The sequence below is a fragment of the Salmo trutta genome, chromosome 18 (genome assembly GCF_901001165.1).
Source record: "Salmo trutta chromosome 18, fSalTru1.1, whole genome shotgun sequence".
NCBI lineage: Eukaryota > Metazoa > Chordata > Actinopteri > Salmoniformes > Salmonidae > Salmo > Salmo trutta.
The window spans coordinates 52497822-52516346 of record NC_042974.1 but is presented as its reverse complement, the minus strand read 5'-3'; the positions used below and the strand labels follow the sequence as shown (position 1 = coordinate 52516346).

Genomic DNA, 18525 nt, shown 5'->3' with positions numbered 1-18525 from the left:
TTATTCAGTGTTCATTCAGTGTTTATTCATTGTTCATTTTTTTTTTTAAGACTGGAGAATTTGCTGTGTACACACGACACGACGCTTCATCCATTTAATTTATTCACGGTTAATTTACATGTTTCTGCCTATGCATCCCCAGGGAACGTATGTAGATGGATTTGGGGGACCCTAGACTGTTCTCTCCAACACACGCACACACACATAGACGCAGATGTACAAGCACACACACATGCACACACACACACCGACACACATACACACCGACACACACACATATACATGCACACACACACTGCTAAGGTAGGGTGTTCCTCGGCAAAGACATAAAGAGCATAGCCCATAACACACACTCATCCATATTACCATATATTACAGTATATGAAAATCATTAACATTTTATAGGAAGTTGAATCAGAATATTACATGCCATGGAATATTGGAATGGCTTTTCTGCATGTCTTCAGAAAGTGAAGTTTGTGAGTCGTGAAGTAGCAGTAAATGAGAGCTGTTTTCTGAGAAAGCGGCCTCCTCCCTCTCTCAGCTTTAAGTACTAGTACAGAGGAGAGGAGAGAAGAGAAGAAAGGGTGGTAGAGGGGAGGAGAGGAGAGAGGGTGGAAAAGGAGAGGTGGGGAGAAGAGAGAAGAGGAGAGTCAGTGAGATCACTCAAGATTGACTTAGAAATTGGACCTCTGTCCATGTCCTGAGGATGTCGGGAAATTCCTTCAAAACCAGCAACTAGGGCAAGGGGGGGGAAAGGTACAGCCCATGGGCCGTATCCGGCCCGCCGGGCACTTCAATCTGCCTGCGAGTCTAAAAAAAAATGTATTAAAAAAAAATTACATTAAAATTTCTGCGTCCTCCGAAACACGACCCAGGCAAGCCGCACTGCTTCTTGACACAATGCCCGCTTAACCCGGAAGCCAGCCGCACCAATGTGTCAGAGGAAACACCGTACACCTGGCAACCGTGTCAGAGTACATGCGCCCGGCCTGCCACAGGAGTCGCTAGAGCGCGATGGGACAAGAAATCCCGGCCTGCCAAACCCTCTTCTAACCCAGACGATGCTGGGCCAATTGTGCGCTGCCTCATGGGTCTCCCAGTCATGGCCAGCTGTTACACAGCCACTCGGGAGGCCCCAGCAAATTGATTTTAACGAAGAATTGGTCCCCCAAAAAATGCGGCCCTCCATTGAATTTCAAAATGCCGATGTGGCCCTCGAGCCATAAAGTTTGCCCACCCCTGGGTTAGAGTCTCACTGGCTCATTTAGCATCTTCTCTAACACAAAGGGGTAGCCCTTTTCTGCAGTCAAAATGACCAAATCTTGCTCTAGTTGCCTCATGAGTGACATGTTATTAACATTTTTTATAATTTATACATATTATTTCAAAAGACTCTGGTTTTCTATGTCAAAGGGTTTTGTTATATTTCTGTCTTCTGTGATGTTCAGAACCAGTCAAAAGTTTGGACACCTACGTTCCAAGGTATTTTTACTATTTTCTACATTGTATAATAATAGTGTAGACATCAAAACTAGGAAATAACACATATGGAATCCTGTAGAGTTTAAGTAACAGACACAGCTCAACATCAACTGTTCAGAGGAGACTGCGTGAATCAGGCCTTCATGGTCAAATTGCTGCAAAGAAGCCACTACTAAAGGACACCAATAATAAGAATAGACTTGCTTTTGCCAAGAAACACAAGCAATGGACATTAGACCGATGGAAATCCGTCCTTTGGTCTAATGACTCCAAATTTGAGATTTTTGGATCCAAACGCTGTGTCTTTGTGAGATGCGGAGTAGGTGAATGGATGATCTCCATATGTGTGGTTCCCACCTTGAAGCATGGAGGAGGAAGTGTGATTGTGTGGGGGTACTTTGCTGGTGACACTGTCAGTGATTTATTTAGAATTCAAGGTACACTTAACCAGCATGGCTACCACAGCATTCTGCAGCAATATGCCATCCCATCTGGTTTGCGCTTATTTGGACTATTTGTTTTTCAACAGGACAATGACCCAACATACCTTCAGGCTGTGTAAGGGCTATTTGTCCAAACTTTTGACTGGTATTGTGTATAAAGTGTAATATTGGAATGCAAACTCAAAATGTTCTACATTTCAACTCTATATCTGGCATGGTACAGGTGTATTCTTCTTTTTACACCTGGAGCCTGGTGCATGGTTCACAATGACTGGATCGGGATTAGGCCCATAACCATGTGTGTGAGCTATGCTTTTGTTTCAAAATAGATTTGTTTAAGACTACCAAGAAACACTCTGTGTGACCCTAATTCAGCCCACTACATACATTAAGTGGGGATAGGAGTCAGCACTGAGGGAAGTGTGTGTGTTTGTGAGTGTACAGACACATGTGGCTGCGTGCAACTGAGCATGTGTGCGTGCATACACAGTATGTGCATAGCTGCAGCACCCCCTGAAAAATCGAAATAAAAAAATAACGAAAGTAGTTCACTGGGCCTTTTATAGTCCTGTGTTAGAAGACAGTTACAGCCGACTGTAGCGAGGCCAACCCACTCACCACCTCGCCTCCTCTCTAAATTCATTACAGAATATCCCTCCACCCGTCCCAACCCATCCTCCCTCCTCAGTCAGTGAAGTTCTCATCTCCCCATCATAAACCTGCAACGCTTGCTCCTCAAATCACCACAAAACAAAGACACACTGGGACAAATAATGACTTCCTGTCCACGGAAATAACACCCCCCCCCACACACACACACAAACACACACGCTTCCACATGGATGATAGATTTTTACAGCTTTACATCCTTGTTACATTTTACTGCTTCTCATATTTTCTTAAATCAACACAAATAATATATGCAGTTGTTTGTAACTATTCATGCTTTGGGTTTGGGTTTGGGTGTGTGTGTTTGTGTGTGTGTGTGTTTGCCAATGTTTTTTACTTTTATTTTACCGGTGCGTTTTATTTTGGAGGCTTTAATGTTAGTTTGCTTTTCATTTTTACTTTCCTCCCATCAGCGATCTTCCTCCATTATTCCCTTTGCTTTTATTAGAGCAGCGCTTCCTTCCTTCCTTCCTTCCTTCCTTCCTTCCTTCCTTCCTTTCCACATTTCTTCCTTCTCTCTCTATTTCTTTCATTCCTTCCTACCTTCTCTCTTTCTCTCTCTCTCTCTCGCTCTCTTTCTCTCTCGCTCTCTCTCTCGCTCTCTCTCGCTCTCTCTCTCGCTCTCTCTCTCTCTATCTCTCTTTCCTTCCCTTTCTCTCTTTCTCTCACTTGCTCTCTGTCTCGCTCTCTCTCTCTCCTTCTCTTTCTCTTCCTCCTTCTCACTGCTCCAATTTTATCCTGGGGGCCGTATAATATAATTTATCCGTCCCTTTTCAACTCTCTATCCTTCTTCTCTCTCTACCCTGTCCCAGCCCAGCCTCAGACTGTGTATCATCTAGTGTTATGCATTAGTGGGTCTGTGTGCTGGCATTTGGGATCTCTCATTAACATTTGCTACATGTGGTTTAGTGAAGGTGGCAGGGACAACAGTCTGCACCATGCCATTATTTCTCTCCCTCCCTCCCTGATAACTTGTGCCATCCCTCCCTCCTTCCATCCCTCCCTCACTCCATAGCTCCCTCGCTCCTTTCTTCCTGTCCTGGAACGGGAGTTAGGAAAATAGCACAACAAGGAAAAAAGAGAAGATCCGTTGTCGCCTAAGTCAATCCATTGCATTCAATGTCGAAGCCAGCCGCACCAATTTGTCGGAGGAAACATCGTACACCTGGCAACTGTATCAGCGTGCACTGCGCCCGGCCCGCCACAGAATTATTCAATATTTGGTGATTTATATCACTTGCACTTCTGGAGTCCTTAACAAAGGCTTCCAAACTGGTAGCGACTACAGCGCAAAACAGACCAAAAGGACATGGCAAAATGCTCTACCATTAAAAGTAATGATGGGACGATTGATACCGGAGCTCCGATGCAGTTTTGAAAGTGCAACTGAAAGAAACATTATCATGTGATCAATGACGTCCAAAGCTTCGCTTGAAGCGGGATCACACTGATTTCGCTGTGGTTCTGGTTATTTCTTCACTTTCAAGTTCATTTCAAAGACAGACTTCTACTGGACATCGTACTTAGGCCTACAATGTAGTTAAGATTTTTTCATGCATTATCACTTGAACTGAAACTCAGCAGGTATAGTTGGAGACCATAGAACTCTCACAGATGACATTGACTGTGCGGGTTGAATCCTAATGAATTCATGTTATTTTTTTAAAAATTGTTATACGTGACACCACACTGTTGTTCAAACACATTGTTTTATTTAGTATACTTTAAGCTCCTAAATGATGCCATAGATTCAAAGTTTTTGACAGCAAAAAAAAGGGATTCAAAGGAAAGCAAGATGCAAGGCGCAAACCTGTAATTGTAGATTAACCGTTGCACCACAGAGATTTTATAAATATTGTGGAAAAAAAGTATATACACAGTGCCTTCGGAAAGTATTCAGACCCCTTGACTTTTTCCACATTTTGTTACGTTAGAGCCTTATTCTAAAATGGATTTTTTTTTAAATCCAATAGCCCATAAAGACAAAGCAAAAGCAGGTTTTAGATTTTTTTGCTAATTTATTAAAAATGTAAAACAGAAATATCATATTTATATATGTATTCAGACCCTTTGCTATGAGACTAGAAATTGAGCTCAGGTGCATCCTGTTTCCATTGATCATCCTTGAGATGTTTATACAACTTGATTGGAGTCCACATGTGGTACATTCAATTGATTGGACATTATTTGGAAAAGCACACATCTGTTTATATAAGGTCCCACAGTTGACAGTGGATGTCAGCGCAAAAACCAAGCTATGAGGTCTAAGAAATTGTCCGTAGAGCTCCAAGACAGGATTGTGTCGAGGCACAGATCTGGGGAAGGGTACCAAAACATTTATGCAGCATTAAAGTTCCCCAAGAACACAGTGGCCTCCATCATTCTTAAATGGAAGAAGTTTGGAATGAACAAGACTCTTCCTAGAGCTGGCTGCCCAGCAAAACTGAGAGATCGGGGGAAAGGGCCTTTGTCAGGGAGGAGACCAAGAACCCGATTGTAACTCTGACAGAGCTCTAGAGTTCCTCTGTGGAGATGGGAGAACCTTCCAGAAGGACAACCATCTCTGCAGCACTCCACCAATTAGGCCTTTATGGTAGAGTGGACAGATGGAAGCCACTCCTCAGTAAAAGGCACATGACAGCGCTTGGAGTTTGGCAAAATGCACCTAAAGACTCTCAGACCATGAGAAACAGGATTCTTTGGTCTGCTGAAACCAAGATTGAATTCTTTGGCCTGAATGCCAAGCGCCACGTCTGAAGGAATCCTGGAACCATCCTTACGATGAAGCATGGTGGTGGCAGCATCATGCTGTGGGAATGTTTTTCAGCAGCAGGGACTGGAAGACTAGTCAGGATCGAGAGAAATATGAAAGGAGTACAGAGAGGTTCACCTTCCAACAGGACAACGACCCTAAGCACACAGCCAAGACAATGCAGGAGTGTCTTCGAGACAAGTCTCTGAATGTCCTTGAGTGGCCCAGCCAGAGCCCGACTTGAACCCGATCGAACATCTCTGGAAAGACCTGAAAATAGCTGTGCAGTGACGCTCCCCATCCAACCTGACAGAGCTTGAGAGGATCTGCAGAGAAGAATGGGAGAAATTCCCCAAATACTGTACATGTGTGCCAAGCTTGTAGGGTCATAACCAAGAAGACTCAAGGCTGTAATCACTGCCAAAGGTGCTTCAATAAAGTACTGAGTAAAGGGCCTGAATACCTATGCAAATGTGGTATTTTTTTTATTTTTAATTTTTAATACCTTTACAAAAATGTCAAAACCAGTTTTGCTTTGTCATTATGGGGCATTGCGTGTAGATTGTTAGAATAACGCTGTAACGGATGCTCTCGATGGTGCAGCTGTAGAACCTTTTGAGGATCTGAGGACCCATGCCAAATCTTTTCATTTGTTTCCTGAGGGAGAATAGGCTTTCTCGTGCCCTCTTCATGACTGTCTTAGTGTGTTTGGACCATGATAGTATGTTGGTGATGTATGTTGGTGATGGACACCAAGGAACTTGAAGTTCTCACCTGCTCCACTGCAGCACCATCGATGAGAATGGGGTGTGCTCGGTCCTCCTTTTCCTGTAGTCCACAATCATCTCCTTTGTCTTGATCACATTGAGGGAGAGGTTGTGGTCCTGGCACCACACGGCCAGGTCTCTGACCTCCCTATAGGATGTCTCATCGTTGTCGATGATCATGCTTACCACTGTTGTGTCATCGGCAAATGTAATGATAGTGTTGGAGTCATGCCTGGCCATGCAGTCATGAGTGAACAGGGAGGGGACTGAGCACGCACCCCTAAGGGGCCTCCATGTTGAGGATCAGCACTGCGGATATGTTGTTACCTACCCTTACCACCTGGGGGCGGCCCATCAGGAAGTCCAGGATCCAGTTGTTTAGTACCAGGTGTTTTGTACAAGGGTACTTAGCTTAGTGATGAGCTTTGAGGGCACTATGGTGTTGAACGCTGTGCTGTAGTTAATGAATAGTATTCTCACATAGGTGTTCCTTTTGTCCAGGTGGGAAAGGGCAGTGTGGAGTGCAATAGAGATTGCATTATCTGTGGATATTTTAGGGCGGTGTGCAAATTGGAGTGGGTCTAGGGTTTCTGGGATAATGGTGTTGATGTGAGCCATGACCAGCCTTTCAAAGCACTTCATGGCTCCAGACTTGAGTGCTACAGGTCGGTAGTCATTCAGGAAGGTTGCCTTAGTGTTATTGGGCAGAGGGACTATGGTGGTCTGTTTCAAACATGTTGGTATTACAGACTCAGTCAGGGACAGGTTGAAAATGTCAGTGTAGACACTTGCGAGTTGGTCAGCGCATGCTCAGACTACACGTCCTGGTAATCCGTCTGTCCCTGCTGCCTTGTGATTGTTGACCTGTTTAAAGGTCTTACTCACATTGGCTATGGAGAGCGTGATCAGTTGTTCGGAACAGCTGATGCTCTCATGCATGCTTCAGTGTTGCTTGCCTCGAAGCGAGCATACGGTAGAGGTAATATAGCTCATCTGATTGGCTCGTGTCACTGGGCAGCTTATAGCTGTGCTTCACTTTGTAGTCTATAATAGTTTGCAGCCCTGCCACATCCGACAAGAATTGGAGTCAGTATAGTACAATTGAATCTTAGCCCTGTATTGACACTTTGCCTGTTTGATGGTTTGTCAGAAGGCATAGCAGGATATCTTATAAACTTCCAGGTTATAGTCCCACTCCTTGAAAGCAGCAGCTCCACCCTTTAGCTCAGTGTGGATGTTGCCTGTAATCCATGGCTTCTGGTATGTACATATGGTATGTACATACAGTCACTGTTGAGACAACATCATCAGTATTGATGAAGCCAGTGACTTTATTTTTTTAACCTTTATTTAACTAGGCAAGTTAATTAAGAACAAATTCTTTATTTTCAATGACGGCCTCGGAACAGTGGGTTAACTTCCTTATTCTGGTGCAGAACGACAGATTTTTTTACCTTGTCAGCTCAGAGATTCGATCTTGCAACCTTTCAGTTACTAGTCCAACGCTCTAACCACTAGGTTACCTGCCGCCCCTGATGTGGTGTACTCCTCAATGCCATCAGAAGAATCCAAGAACATATTCCAGTCTGTGCTAACAAAACAATCCTGTAGTTCAGCATCTGTTTCATCTGACCACTTTCCTATTGACTGGTGCTTCCTGCTTTAGTTTTTGTTTGTAAGCAGGAATCAGGAGGATAGAATTATGGTCAGATTTGCCAAATGGAGGGCGAGAGAGAGCTTTGTATGTGTCTCTGTGGGTGGAGTAAAGATGGTCTAGAGTTTTTTCCCCTCTGGGTTGCACATTTAACATGCTGGTGGATATTAGTTAAAATGGATACAAGTTTTCCTGCATTAGGGGTCAAAACCACCCGCTGGTGGTCAAAGCTTTTGGAGCTCCAAAAACATGTTAAACTACTTTATTCTGTGGAATGGAATTACAGCACCATTCAAAATACATCAATTACTTCCCCACCCACAAACATTTTCCCACAATGCACCATAATTTACAGTATGCTGCAGTAAAACCTTTCAACAGTATTTTACTGTTGATAATACCAAAAATTACAATATAAATTACAGTTTTTCTTTACAGTGTAGAGACAAATGTCCCCTCCCCTTCCTATATTTGAAAGATGTAAATACAAACAAAATATGCGAACCAGAACAAACCAGTTCCTCGTTAGTTGTTGCATCCCACAGTCTGCTGACAGATGCTATGATACTGGTTATATTACGTGCGTCTTTCCACAAGTGTGTCTGTCTACGAAAGATGACCACTGAGGAATCAATATCTTCTACATCCGGTCGAGTCAGTAGGCTCTCTGATCTCCCTCTTCCCCTTTGTGCAGTCATCGTGCCTCTTCTCATATCTAAGCTCTCTCTCTCCCTCCTCCTCTCCCACTCCCTCTTTCCCTTCCACTCCCTATCTCTCCCCCTAACCTTCTCTCTCCATCCTTCTCCTCTCTCTCTCCCTCTCTCTCCCTTCTTCTCCCCCCTCTCTCCCTCCCTCTCCTCTCTCAGTGCTATGATGGTACACAGGAGGCTGTTGTAATTTGATTGGAGTTATTACACTTGATTTGATTAATTGTGTGTTGAATAAATGGGACTCACTCCCAGTCACCTGCCAGACCTACAGACTAGGGGTCAGGGGACTAGACACACACACACACACACACACACACACACACACACACACACACACACACACACACACACACACACACACACACACACACACACACACACACACGTGTGCGCATGCGCTCACTCATTCTTGTACTCATGTATCCGTGGAGATTCAACTTCCATTTCTCACTCGATGACATCATCTTTGCTCGCCATGAACATCTAGAGCAGCATTTCCCAATCTCTGGAGTGACTGTTGTTTTAGTCATTATGTGATTATTATTACCTGTCCAGTGGCCTGATCAACCATTCATCAACCCTCCACCAACCTGCACACAACAGGCTGAGGAAACACTTTCCTTTGTGTCTGATCAAATGAGGGATGACGTTGGCTCAGGTCCCAAAATCACACTTATCTGTCAATATTGCTGACAATATTGACAGCAAATCTTGGGTATACATCTGTTTTACTACATTAATTGTCTCTACAGTAGATCTAAATCAACGATCATCTATTCTATTAAATTATATTATATATACAGTACCAGTCAAAGTTTGGACACACCTACTCGTTACAGGGTTTTTCTTTATTTTTACTATTTTCTACATTGTAGAATAATAGTGAAGACATCAAAGCTATGAATGAACACTTATGGCATCATATAGTTACCAAAAAAGTGTTAAACATTGTTTTTTATATTTTATATTTGAGATTCTTCAAAGTAGTCACCATTTGCCTTGATGACAGCTTTGCACATGCTTGGCATTCTCTCAACCAGCTTCATGAGGTAGTCACCTGGAATGTATTTCAAATAACAGGTGTGCCTTGTTAGAAATGTATTTCCTTCTTAATGTGTTTGAGCCAATCAGTTGTGTTATGACAAGGTATCTTCTGTATACCACCCCTATTTGGTAAAATAGGTCAGTCAATCGTGAAAATTTCAATAACGTTGACAGTTTCTTCAAGTGCAGTCGCAAAAAGCATCAAGCTATATTATGATGAAACTGGCTCTCATGAGGACCACCACAGGAAAGGAAGACCCAGATTTACCTCAGCTCTAGAGGATACGTTCAGAGTTATTAGCCTCAGAAATTGCAGCCCTAATAAATGCTTCACAGAGTTCAAGTAACAGGCACATCTCAACATCAATTGTTACGAGGAGAATGCCTGAATCAGGCCTTCATGGTCGAATTGCTGCAAAGAAACCACTACTAAAGGGCACCTGTCACGTTCTGACCAGTAAAGGGGTTATTTGTTATTGTAGTTTGGTCAGGACGTGGCAGGGGGTGTTTGTTTTATGTGGTTCGGGGTTTGTTGGGTTATGTTAGTATGTAAGAGGGGTGTTTGTTTAGAGTGTTCCGGGGTTTTTGGGCTATGTTCTATGTTAGTATATTTCTATGTTTTTCTAGTATGTCTAGTTCTATGTTTAGTTTATGGGGTTGACCTTCAATTGGAAGCAGCTGCTCTTAGTTGCTTCTAATTGAAGGTCCTATTTAAGCGGGGTGTTCTTCTGTGGGATGTTGTGGGTAGTTGTCTCCTGTTTTGTGTCTGTGCACCTGACAGGACTGTTTTATGTCGTTCGTTGTTTTTGTATACATGATTTGCTTGTTTTTCCTTCTTTTAAATTGAATAAAGAAGATGAGTATACACGTTCCCGCTGCACCTTGGTCCAATCCTTACGACGCCCGTTACAGAACTACCCACCACCAAAGGACCAAGCAGCGGAGGAAGGAGCAGCAGGTGGACTACAGGGAGTCGTGGACATGGGAGGAAATTCTGGACGGGGCCGGACCATGGCACCAGGCTGGTGAATACCGTCGCCCACCGGAGGAGATAGAGGCAGCCAAGGCGGAGCGGCGCCGTTATGAGGCTTTATACGCGCCGATTGGGAAGCACGAGAGGCACCCCCAATACATTTTTTTGGGGGGGGGGGGCACACGGGTAGTTTGGCTGGGCCAAGGGTGAGCCCTATGCCAACTCCCCGTGCTTATTATGGGGAGCGTATGGAGTGGAGAGCGCTGGAGTATGCGGAAGTGCACACAATCTCGCCCATGCGCACACACAGTCCAGTGCGAGCGATCCCAGCCCCTCGCAAGTGCTGTGCTAGAGTGGGCATCCAGCCTGGAAGGAGGATGCCTGCGCAGCGCATCTGGCCACCAGTGCGCCTCCTAGGCCCAGGCTACCCAACGCCTGCTCTACGCACGGCAACCATCAGGCCTCTGCACAGCCCAGTTCGCCCTGTGCCAGCACTCCGCTTGTACAGGGCTACTATTACCATCCAGCCAGGACGGGTTGTGCAGGAGGTGCGCTCCAGACCTCCAGTGCTTACCCATGGCCCGGTGTATCCTGTTCCCGCTCCTCGCACTAGCCTTGGGGTGCGTGTCTCCAGTCTGGTACCTCCACTATCAGCCCCACGCACCAGGCCTCCAGTGTGTCAGCCCAGTCCAGCTCGTCCTGCTCCTGCTCCTTGCACTAGCCCTGTGGTGCGTGTCCCTAGTCTGGCGCGTCCTAAGCCAGCCCCACGCATCAGGCCATCAGTGCGCAGTCCTTGTCCAGAGCTTCCGGCAACAGTGCCCCGTCCAGAGTGTCCGGCGACAGTGCCCCATCCAGAGCTTCCGGCGACAGTGCCAGTGCCCCACAGTCCGGAGCCGAGAGAGACGGCCCACAGTCCGGAGCCGAGAAAGACGGACCACAGACCGGAGCCGAGAGAGTCGCCGTACAGTCCGGAATCGGCGCAGCCGGAGTCGCCCTTCAGCTCGAGGTCTCCAGCGACGCGCACAGTCCGGAACCGAGAGAGACGGCAACCAGTCCGGAGCCGAGAGAGACGGCCCACAGTCCGGAGCCAAGAGAGTCGCCCTACAGTCCGGAATTGGCGCAGCCAGAGTCGCCCTACAGTCCGGAATCGGGGCAGCCAGAGTCACCCTTCAGCTCGAGGTCTCCAGCGACGCGCATCAGCCCGAGGTCTCCAGCGACGCACATCAGCCCGAGGTCTTCAGCGATGCGCCATAGCCCAGAGACTTCGGGAGGGGAGAAATGTAATAAGTATTTAGCGGGGGTGGACAGGTTAGGTTGGGGAGTAAGGCCGGAGCCTGAGTTGGACCGCAGAGTGAAGGAAAAGCAGCCAACAAGTGCTCAACATATGTGGGAACTCCTTCAAGACTGTTGAAAAAACATTCCTGGTGAAGCTGGTTGAGAGAATGCCAAGAGTGTGCAAAGCTGTCATCAAGGCGAAGGTTGGCAACTTTGAAGAATCGGGTTACTACATTATTGGTTAATACATGATTCCATATGTGTTATTTCATAGTTTTGATGTTTTCACTATTATTGTTCAAAAATTGTAAAAATAAAGAAAACACTTGAATGAGTAGGTGTGTCCAAACTTTTGACTGGTACTGCATATATATATTTATTTTGAGTCGTTGGGGTAATTTCTTTCATTTCACTTATTTTCAATTTTTTATGTTAGTAGTGGTGGGCTGGTAGGTAGGTAAGGAGAGACAGGGGTCCTGAGGTTTGAAAATCAATAAAGTCTCTTCAGTCTATACTATGTCAGCTTGGAAGTATTAGGTCAGCACATTGCCAAAGACACACACACACACACACACACACACACACACACACTGTAAGCCAACAAGATCTCATAGTTTCCCTTCGAAATTCGTTGTATTATGGATGGTCTATTTTTGACGCATTCATTCTGTGTGGTTATAGGGTTAATATAGGGACAGAAACAGCTCAAAGGGTTAAGTTTCGGTATTCATTCTGAGTGGTTAGGGATATGTTTTGGGGAAGGCTTAAAGCAAAATTTGAAAAAACTATGCACTATTACCATCAGGTATCATCAGTATTCTTGTGGCTTGCCAGAGCATTGAGCTGCCGTAGCGCAGTGTGCTCTGGCACCGAGCACCACGAGCTCGTTCCCAGTTTATTTATTTTATTTATTTTTTATTTCACCTTTATATAAATAGGCCATGGGGGCGAAGTAATTACAATATAGTAATTAAACACTGGAATGATAGATGTGCAGAAGATGAATGTGCAAGTAGCGATACTGGGGTGCAAAGGAGCAAGGTAAATAAATAAATAAATACAGTACGGGGATGAGGTAGTTGGATGGGCTATTTATAGATGGGCTATGTACAGGTGCAGTGATCTGTGAGCTGCTCTGACAGCTGGTGCTTAAAGCTAGTGAGGGAGATATGAGTCTCCAGCTTCAGTGATTTTTGCAGTTCGTTCCAGTCATTGGCAGCAGAGAACTGGAAGGAAAGGCACGACCAAAGGAATAATTGGCTTTGGGGGTGACCAGTGAGATATACCTGCTGGAGCGCATGCTACTGGTGGGCAATTGTTTTTCATTTTTTGGTGCGCTCAGAGGAAGGCATACAGTGCATTCAGAAAGTATTCAGACCCCTTGACTTTTTCCACATTTTGTTACATTACAGCCTTATTCTAACATGTATGAAGTTCTTTCTTTGCATTCATCAATCTACACACAATACCCCATAATGAGAAAGGAAAAAACAGTTTTTTAAACATTTTAGCAATTTCTTAAAATGTTTAAACAGAAATGTCACATTTACATAAGTATTCAGACATTTTACCAAGTACTTTGTTGAAGCACATTGGCAGCGATTACAGCCTTGAGTCTTGTTGGGTATGACGCTACGAGCTTGGCACACCTGTATTTGGGGAGTTTCTCCCATTCTTCTCTGCAGATCCTCTCAAGCTCTGTCAGGTTGGATGGGGAACGTCGCTGCACAGCTATTTTCAGGTCTCTCCAGAGATGTTCGATCGGGTTCAAGTTGGGGCTCTGGCTGGGCCACTCAAGGACATTCAGAGACTTGTCCCGAAGCCACTCCTGCATTGTCTTGGCTGTGTGCTTAAGGTCGTTGTCCTGTTGGAAGGTGAACCTTCGCCCCCAGTCTAAGGTCCTGAGTGCTCTGGAGCAGGTTTTCATTATGTATCTCTCTGTACTTTGCTCCGTTCATCTTTCCCTTGATCCTGACTAGTCTCCCAGTCCCTGCAACTGAAAAACATGAGAGGTTTCTTTTGGCAAACTCCAAGCGGGCTGTCATGTGCCTTTTTACTAAGGAGTGGCTTCTGTCTGGCCACTTTACCATAAAGGCCTTATTGGTGGAGTGGTGCAGAAATGGTTGTCCTTCTAGAAGGTTCTACCATCTCCACAGAGTAAGTCTGGAGCTCTGTCAGAATGACCATCGTGTTCTTGGTCACCTCCCTGAACAAGGCCCTTCTCCCCCAATTGCTCAGTTTGGCCGGGTGACCAGCTCTAGGAAGAGTCTTGGTGGTTCAAAACTTCTTCCATTTAAGAATTATGGAGTCCATTGTGTCGTTGGTGACCTTCAATGCTACAGACATGTTTTGGTACCCTTCCCCAGATCTGTGCCTCGACAGACAATTCCTTCGTCCTCATGGGTTGGTTTTTGCTCTGATGTGCACTGTCAACTGTGAGAGATCATATAGACAGGCTCGTGCCTTTCCAAATCATGGCAAATCAATTGAATTTACCACATGTGGACTCCAATCAAGTTGTAGAAACGTCTCAAGGATGATCAATGGAAACAGGATGCACCTGAGCTCAATTATGAGTCTCATAGCAAAGGGTCTGAATACTTATGTAAATAAGGTATTTGTGTTGTTGTGTTTTATACATTTGCAAAAATTACTAAAAACCTGTATTTGCTTTGTCATTATGGGGTATTGTGTGTAGATTGATGAATATGTTTTTATACATTTTAGAATACGGTTATAATGTAACAAAATATGGAAAAAGTCATGGGGTCTGAATTCTGTCCGAATGCACTCTATATCTAGATTCTAGGGACCAAAAATCTGAATTCGCTGTCTATGTCTAGTGATCAGTCTGGCAAAGCAGCCCCATATTGGGTCAATGCCAACTTGAAACATGCTTACACTGACAGGCATACTAGGATAGAGAGAGAGAGAGAGCATGTCTACTATAATATCTCTCCAACAAGTGCTCTTCCTCTCTCCCGCTCTCCTTCTCTCTGTCGTTCTCTCTCTCGCTCTCTCTCGCACTCTCTCTCACCTTCCCTCTGCCTTCCCTTTCCCTCTCCCTCTCATTCACTTAATTACTCACTCACTCTCTCTTTCCCTCTCCCTTGCTCTCTCTCTCCCTCCCTCTGCATCTCTCACTCCCCCTCTCTCTCTCCTTAAGGGTTATATCTATGCATCAGATTTGCCGCTCCTCTCCTTGTCAGTAGAAACGTCCCTAGCTTCCATGCCTCCATGCATTTTTAATCTGAATAGGCCCCACTCGCTGCCATTACACTATGCTCATTATCATAATAAAGCACCAAGCTGAGAAATGTTTGCTCACTCAGACAGCATGTACTCCCTAGGGTCCACTACAGCTAATATGGTATTACACACTGGAGGTTTGTGTATGGCATAGCTGTTCCAAAAGTAAACTTGCAAGATTGTCATTTCTCCTCCTCTGTCCTTCCGTATGTTCTACTCCCTCTTCATCCCTCTCTTTTCTCTGGGTCCCCAGGCTCCTGTGGTTTTGTCCCTGTAGACTCATCTCTCTCTCTGTGGCTTGAGGATACAGCTTTGTGTAATAAAGGTTCGATGTTGCAGTGGATATAGTTTGTCATATTTCAGACTTTAATGATCTACTACACTCTTAGAACAAAAGGTGCCAAGTAGAACCATACAGGATTCTTCAGTTTGTTCTTATAAGGAAACCCTTTTTAGTTCTGGGTCCTATCTAGAACCCTCTAAGTAGGTTTCTTCAAAGAACCCCATGTATATGGTTCTACCTAGAACCCTCTATGGAGGGTTCTGCCTAGAACCCTCTAAAAAGTTTTTTTATCAAGAACCATTCTATAATCTAACAGTCCTTCCTAGAACCGTCTATGAAGGGTTCTACCGACAACCCTTTCATCTTTGTTGAGTTCTTCCTAGAACCGTTGATGAACAGTTCCACCAGCCTTACTAGCCTTCGAAATGTAATGATTTAAGACAATACAGGGCCAACTTATACCCTAACACAGGGGCATCATGAATCTCCTGGTTTACAGGCCACAGCAGGACTGCAAGTCACATTATGCAAGGTTGCCAAGTGATATGTAATTCCAGTTGGAATCCAGCCAGAGTTGGGATATCCAACAAGTGGAAATGTTAATCTCCCACAACTTGCATTCAGAATGATTTAGACTATCTCCCTCATCTAAACTGAAACAACTATCTCAGTAACGGGTGCAATAAACCCAATTCTAACAGATTGGATTTGTTTAGAAAACTGTTGTTTATCTTTGTGTAGCATAACATTTATCAACCAAGCAACGCAAAAACACAGATATTACAGTAAAATAAACAATTCTGAAAATCTCCCTGTGATAGAGCATGCTGGGAAATATTATATATGGTTCTTTGTAGAACCCTTCTTGCCTCCCAAAGAATCCTTCATACCATCCAAAGAATCCTCAAAGAACCCTTTCTTTCAAAAAACGGTTCTCAGGATGTTAAAGGTTATAGGTAGAACCATTTGCCTCACAAAGAACCGTTTTCTTCCAAAAAGGGTTCTTCTGATCAAAACGGTTATTGGTAGAACCCTGTCCCTCCGCAAAGAACCCTTTTGGAACCCTTTTTTCTAAGAGTGTAGAGGTTGTCGTTGGCAATATCACTATTTTCTTTAAATACAAGACATAAACTTTGCCCATCATTATTCACATAGAATTAACGATGATGATGAGGATGAAAGTCATGTTGTTATCAAGTTGGTTTTCCTTTCAGGGATTATTGTACTAGCACTTTTGTGATGTTTGTACTAATGTTGTTGTAATGTTTGTGTCTCCTTTAGGGCAGCACAGAAGTCCCCTCACTCGCCACTGTCAGCTGTATGGATACCCCCAGCTGGGCAGGTCAGTGTGTTTGTGTGGGTGTGGGTGTGTGCACAAGTGTATGTCCTCACAGGTGTGTGATCAACAAAAGTGTGTGTGTGTGTGTGTGTGTGTGCGGGTGTGCCTGCATCCGCACTTCAAATCTTGTGTGTGTTTGCACCTCCCTGTGTGTGTGTGCTCCTCCCTGTGTGTGTGGTTGAGTGGGAGCGGCAGAGAGAGGTAATGTGCTGACTGCAGTCCTTTGGTTCTGGGCATGCCCATTAGAGCCAGCTATAAATCCTGGGCTAGCTGAGCCGAGCACCGCTCTCACACTGTGTCAGCAGTCCGCCAATGAATGGCTATTAAATGCTACAAAAAGCCTCTTTAATTCAGCCTGCCGAGCGACATACCTCTCTCTCTCACTCTCTCTCCCTTTCTCTCTCTCTCTCTCTCTCTCTCTCTCGCTCTCTTTCTCTCCTTCTCTCTCTCATTTCTCCTCTATCTCTCTCTCTCTCTCTCATTTCTCCTCTCTCTCCCTCTCTCTCTCTCTCTCTCTCTCTGTCCATGCTTAATTGAAAAAGAGGACTAGAAGATCCCTTCACCACCATCTGTATAAATCTCTGCAGTAACAACCAGGTCATCTATTATTAATAACGCACATTAATTACAGATTATTTACAAATAGCCACCTGCCATTTTTCTTCATACTTTAGGCCGGCATGCAGCTGCTCTGTGTTTGCATGGGAAAAGAAGAAGGGGGGGGGGGTGGAGAGAGAGAAGGTGATATGGGAGAGGAGGTTGTGGGAGAGGGTGAGGGTTGGTACAAGGAGAAAGGGAGGGAGAGATATTGAGATGGCACAGTGGGTGAGGGTTGGTAGGGCAGGCTGATCACTAGACTTGAATTTTGGACATTTGAAAAGGTCCTGAGAACGTCAATGTATGCCTTCCTGTTGCCCAGCACTGGCACAAAGTTATGATGGTTGGTGGCAAAGTGCGCTATTCAGGTCAAAGCGTGCTGCTCTGACCACTGCTCCATGGTAGTTTACAATGTGCTAGCAAGATGGGAGAATACCAAATCATAGCCATAACCTTAACTCAGAATTAATACCTAAACTTAACCCTTTGAGTTTTATTTTTCCCTGTTGCCACACGTAATTAACCCTGTAACCATGCAGAATTAATGCAGCAAAAATAGACGTTCATCCATAAAACATTGAATTTCTAAGTGAAACTATGAGATATGGTTTGATAAGGAGCCATAGCTGAGAGGGAGAGAGAGGCTAGAGAATGAAGAAAGGAGGGAAAAGGGAGATAGGAAGAGGAGGGAGAGAGAGATGGAGGGTTGGTAGAGAGCCGTACAGTAGAGAGCCCTGGGGTCATCCTGGGCATGGTGTAACTATTTTTGATTTACACTGACATTTTGGCTATTGGTCACGTTGAGTGGGAGATTAGTCACATCTCTCTGTCGCCTGTTAGCAGTGCTTTACCCTACGAGCCTGTGGGGAAACACTTGATTCACTGACTTGGTATTTACTTTGCTGACATCGGAAATGTAAGGTCTTTGTAAGATACTCATTCATTCTTTCCTTTTGTCACATAATAATAGGCTTTCACATGGCACATTTTGGCCCGGGAATACAGTGTGTGTGTGTGTGTGTGTGTGTGTGTGTGTGTGTGTGTGTGTGTGTGTGTGTGTGTGTGTGTGTGTGTGTGTGTGTGTGTGTGTGTGTGTGTGTGTGTGTGTATATGTGTGTGTATATGTGTTTGTGTGTGTGTGTGTATGTTGCATGTGTGTGCAAGTTTGCATGTGTGTGTGTCATTGTGTTTCCAATTGCATGCAGTTGAATAAAAGTGCAGGTGATTGTTCCTCAGGAGCGACCCTGTCAGTCCCCCAGGGGCCCCCTCTAGTCCCCTGTCAATG

General features: G+C 44.8%; 1 protein-coding gene across 4 annotated transcripts in view; it reads left to right on the top strand.

The window, feature by feature from the left end:
• LOC115153505 (RNA binding protein fox-1 homolog 3) overlaps positions 1-18525 on the top strand; it is a 735146-nt gene that overhangs the window by 400329 nt on the left and 316292 nt on the right. For all 4 annotated transcript variants that reach the window (XM_029699001.1, XM_029699003.1, XM_029698999.1 and 1 more), the window contains one exon: positions 16586-16646. In XM_029699001.1, coding sequence (XP_029554861.1) covers positions 16625-16646 — 22 coding nt within the window. In that variant the 5' untranslated portion in view covers positions 16586-16624. The remainder of the gene's footprint in view (positions 1-16585; positions 16647-18525) is intronic.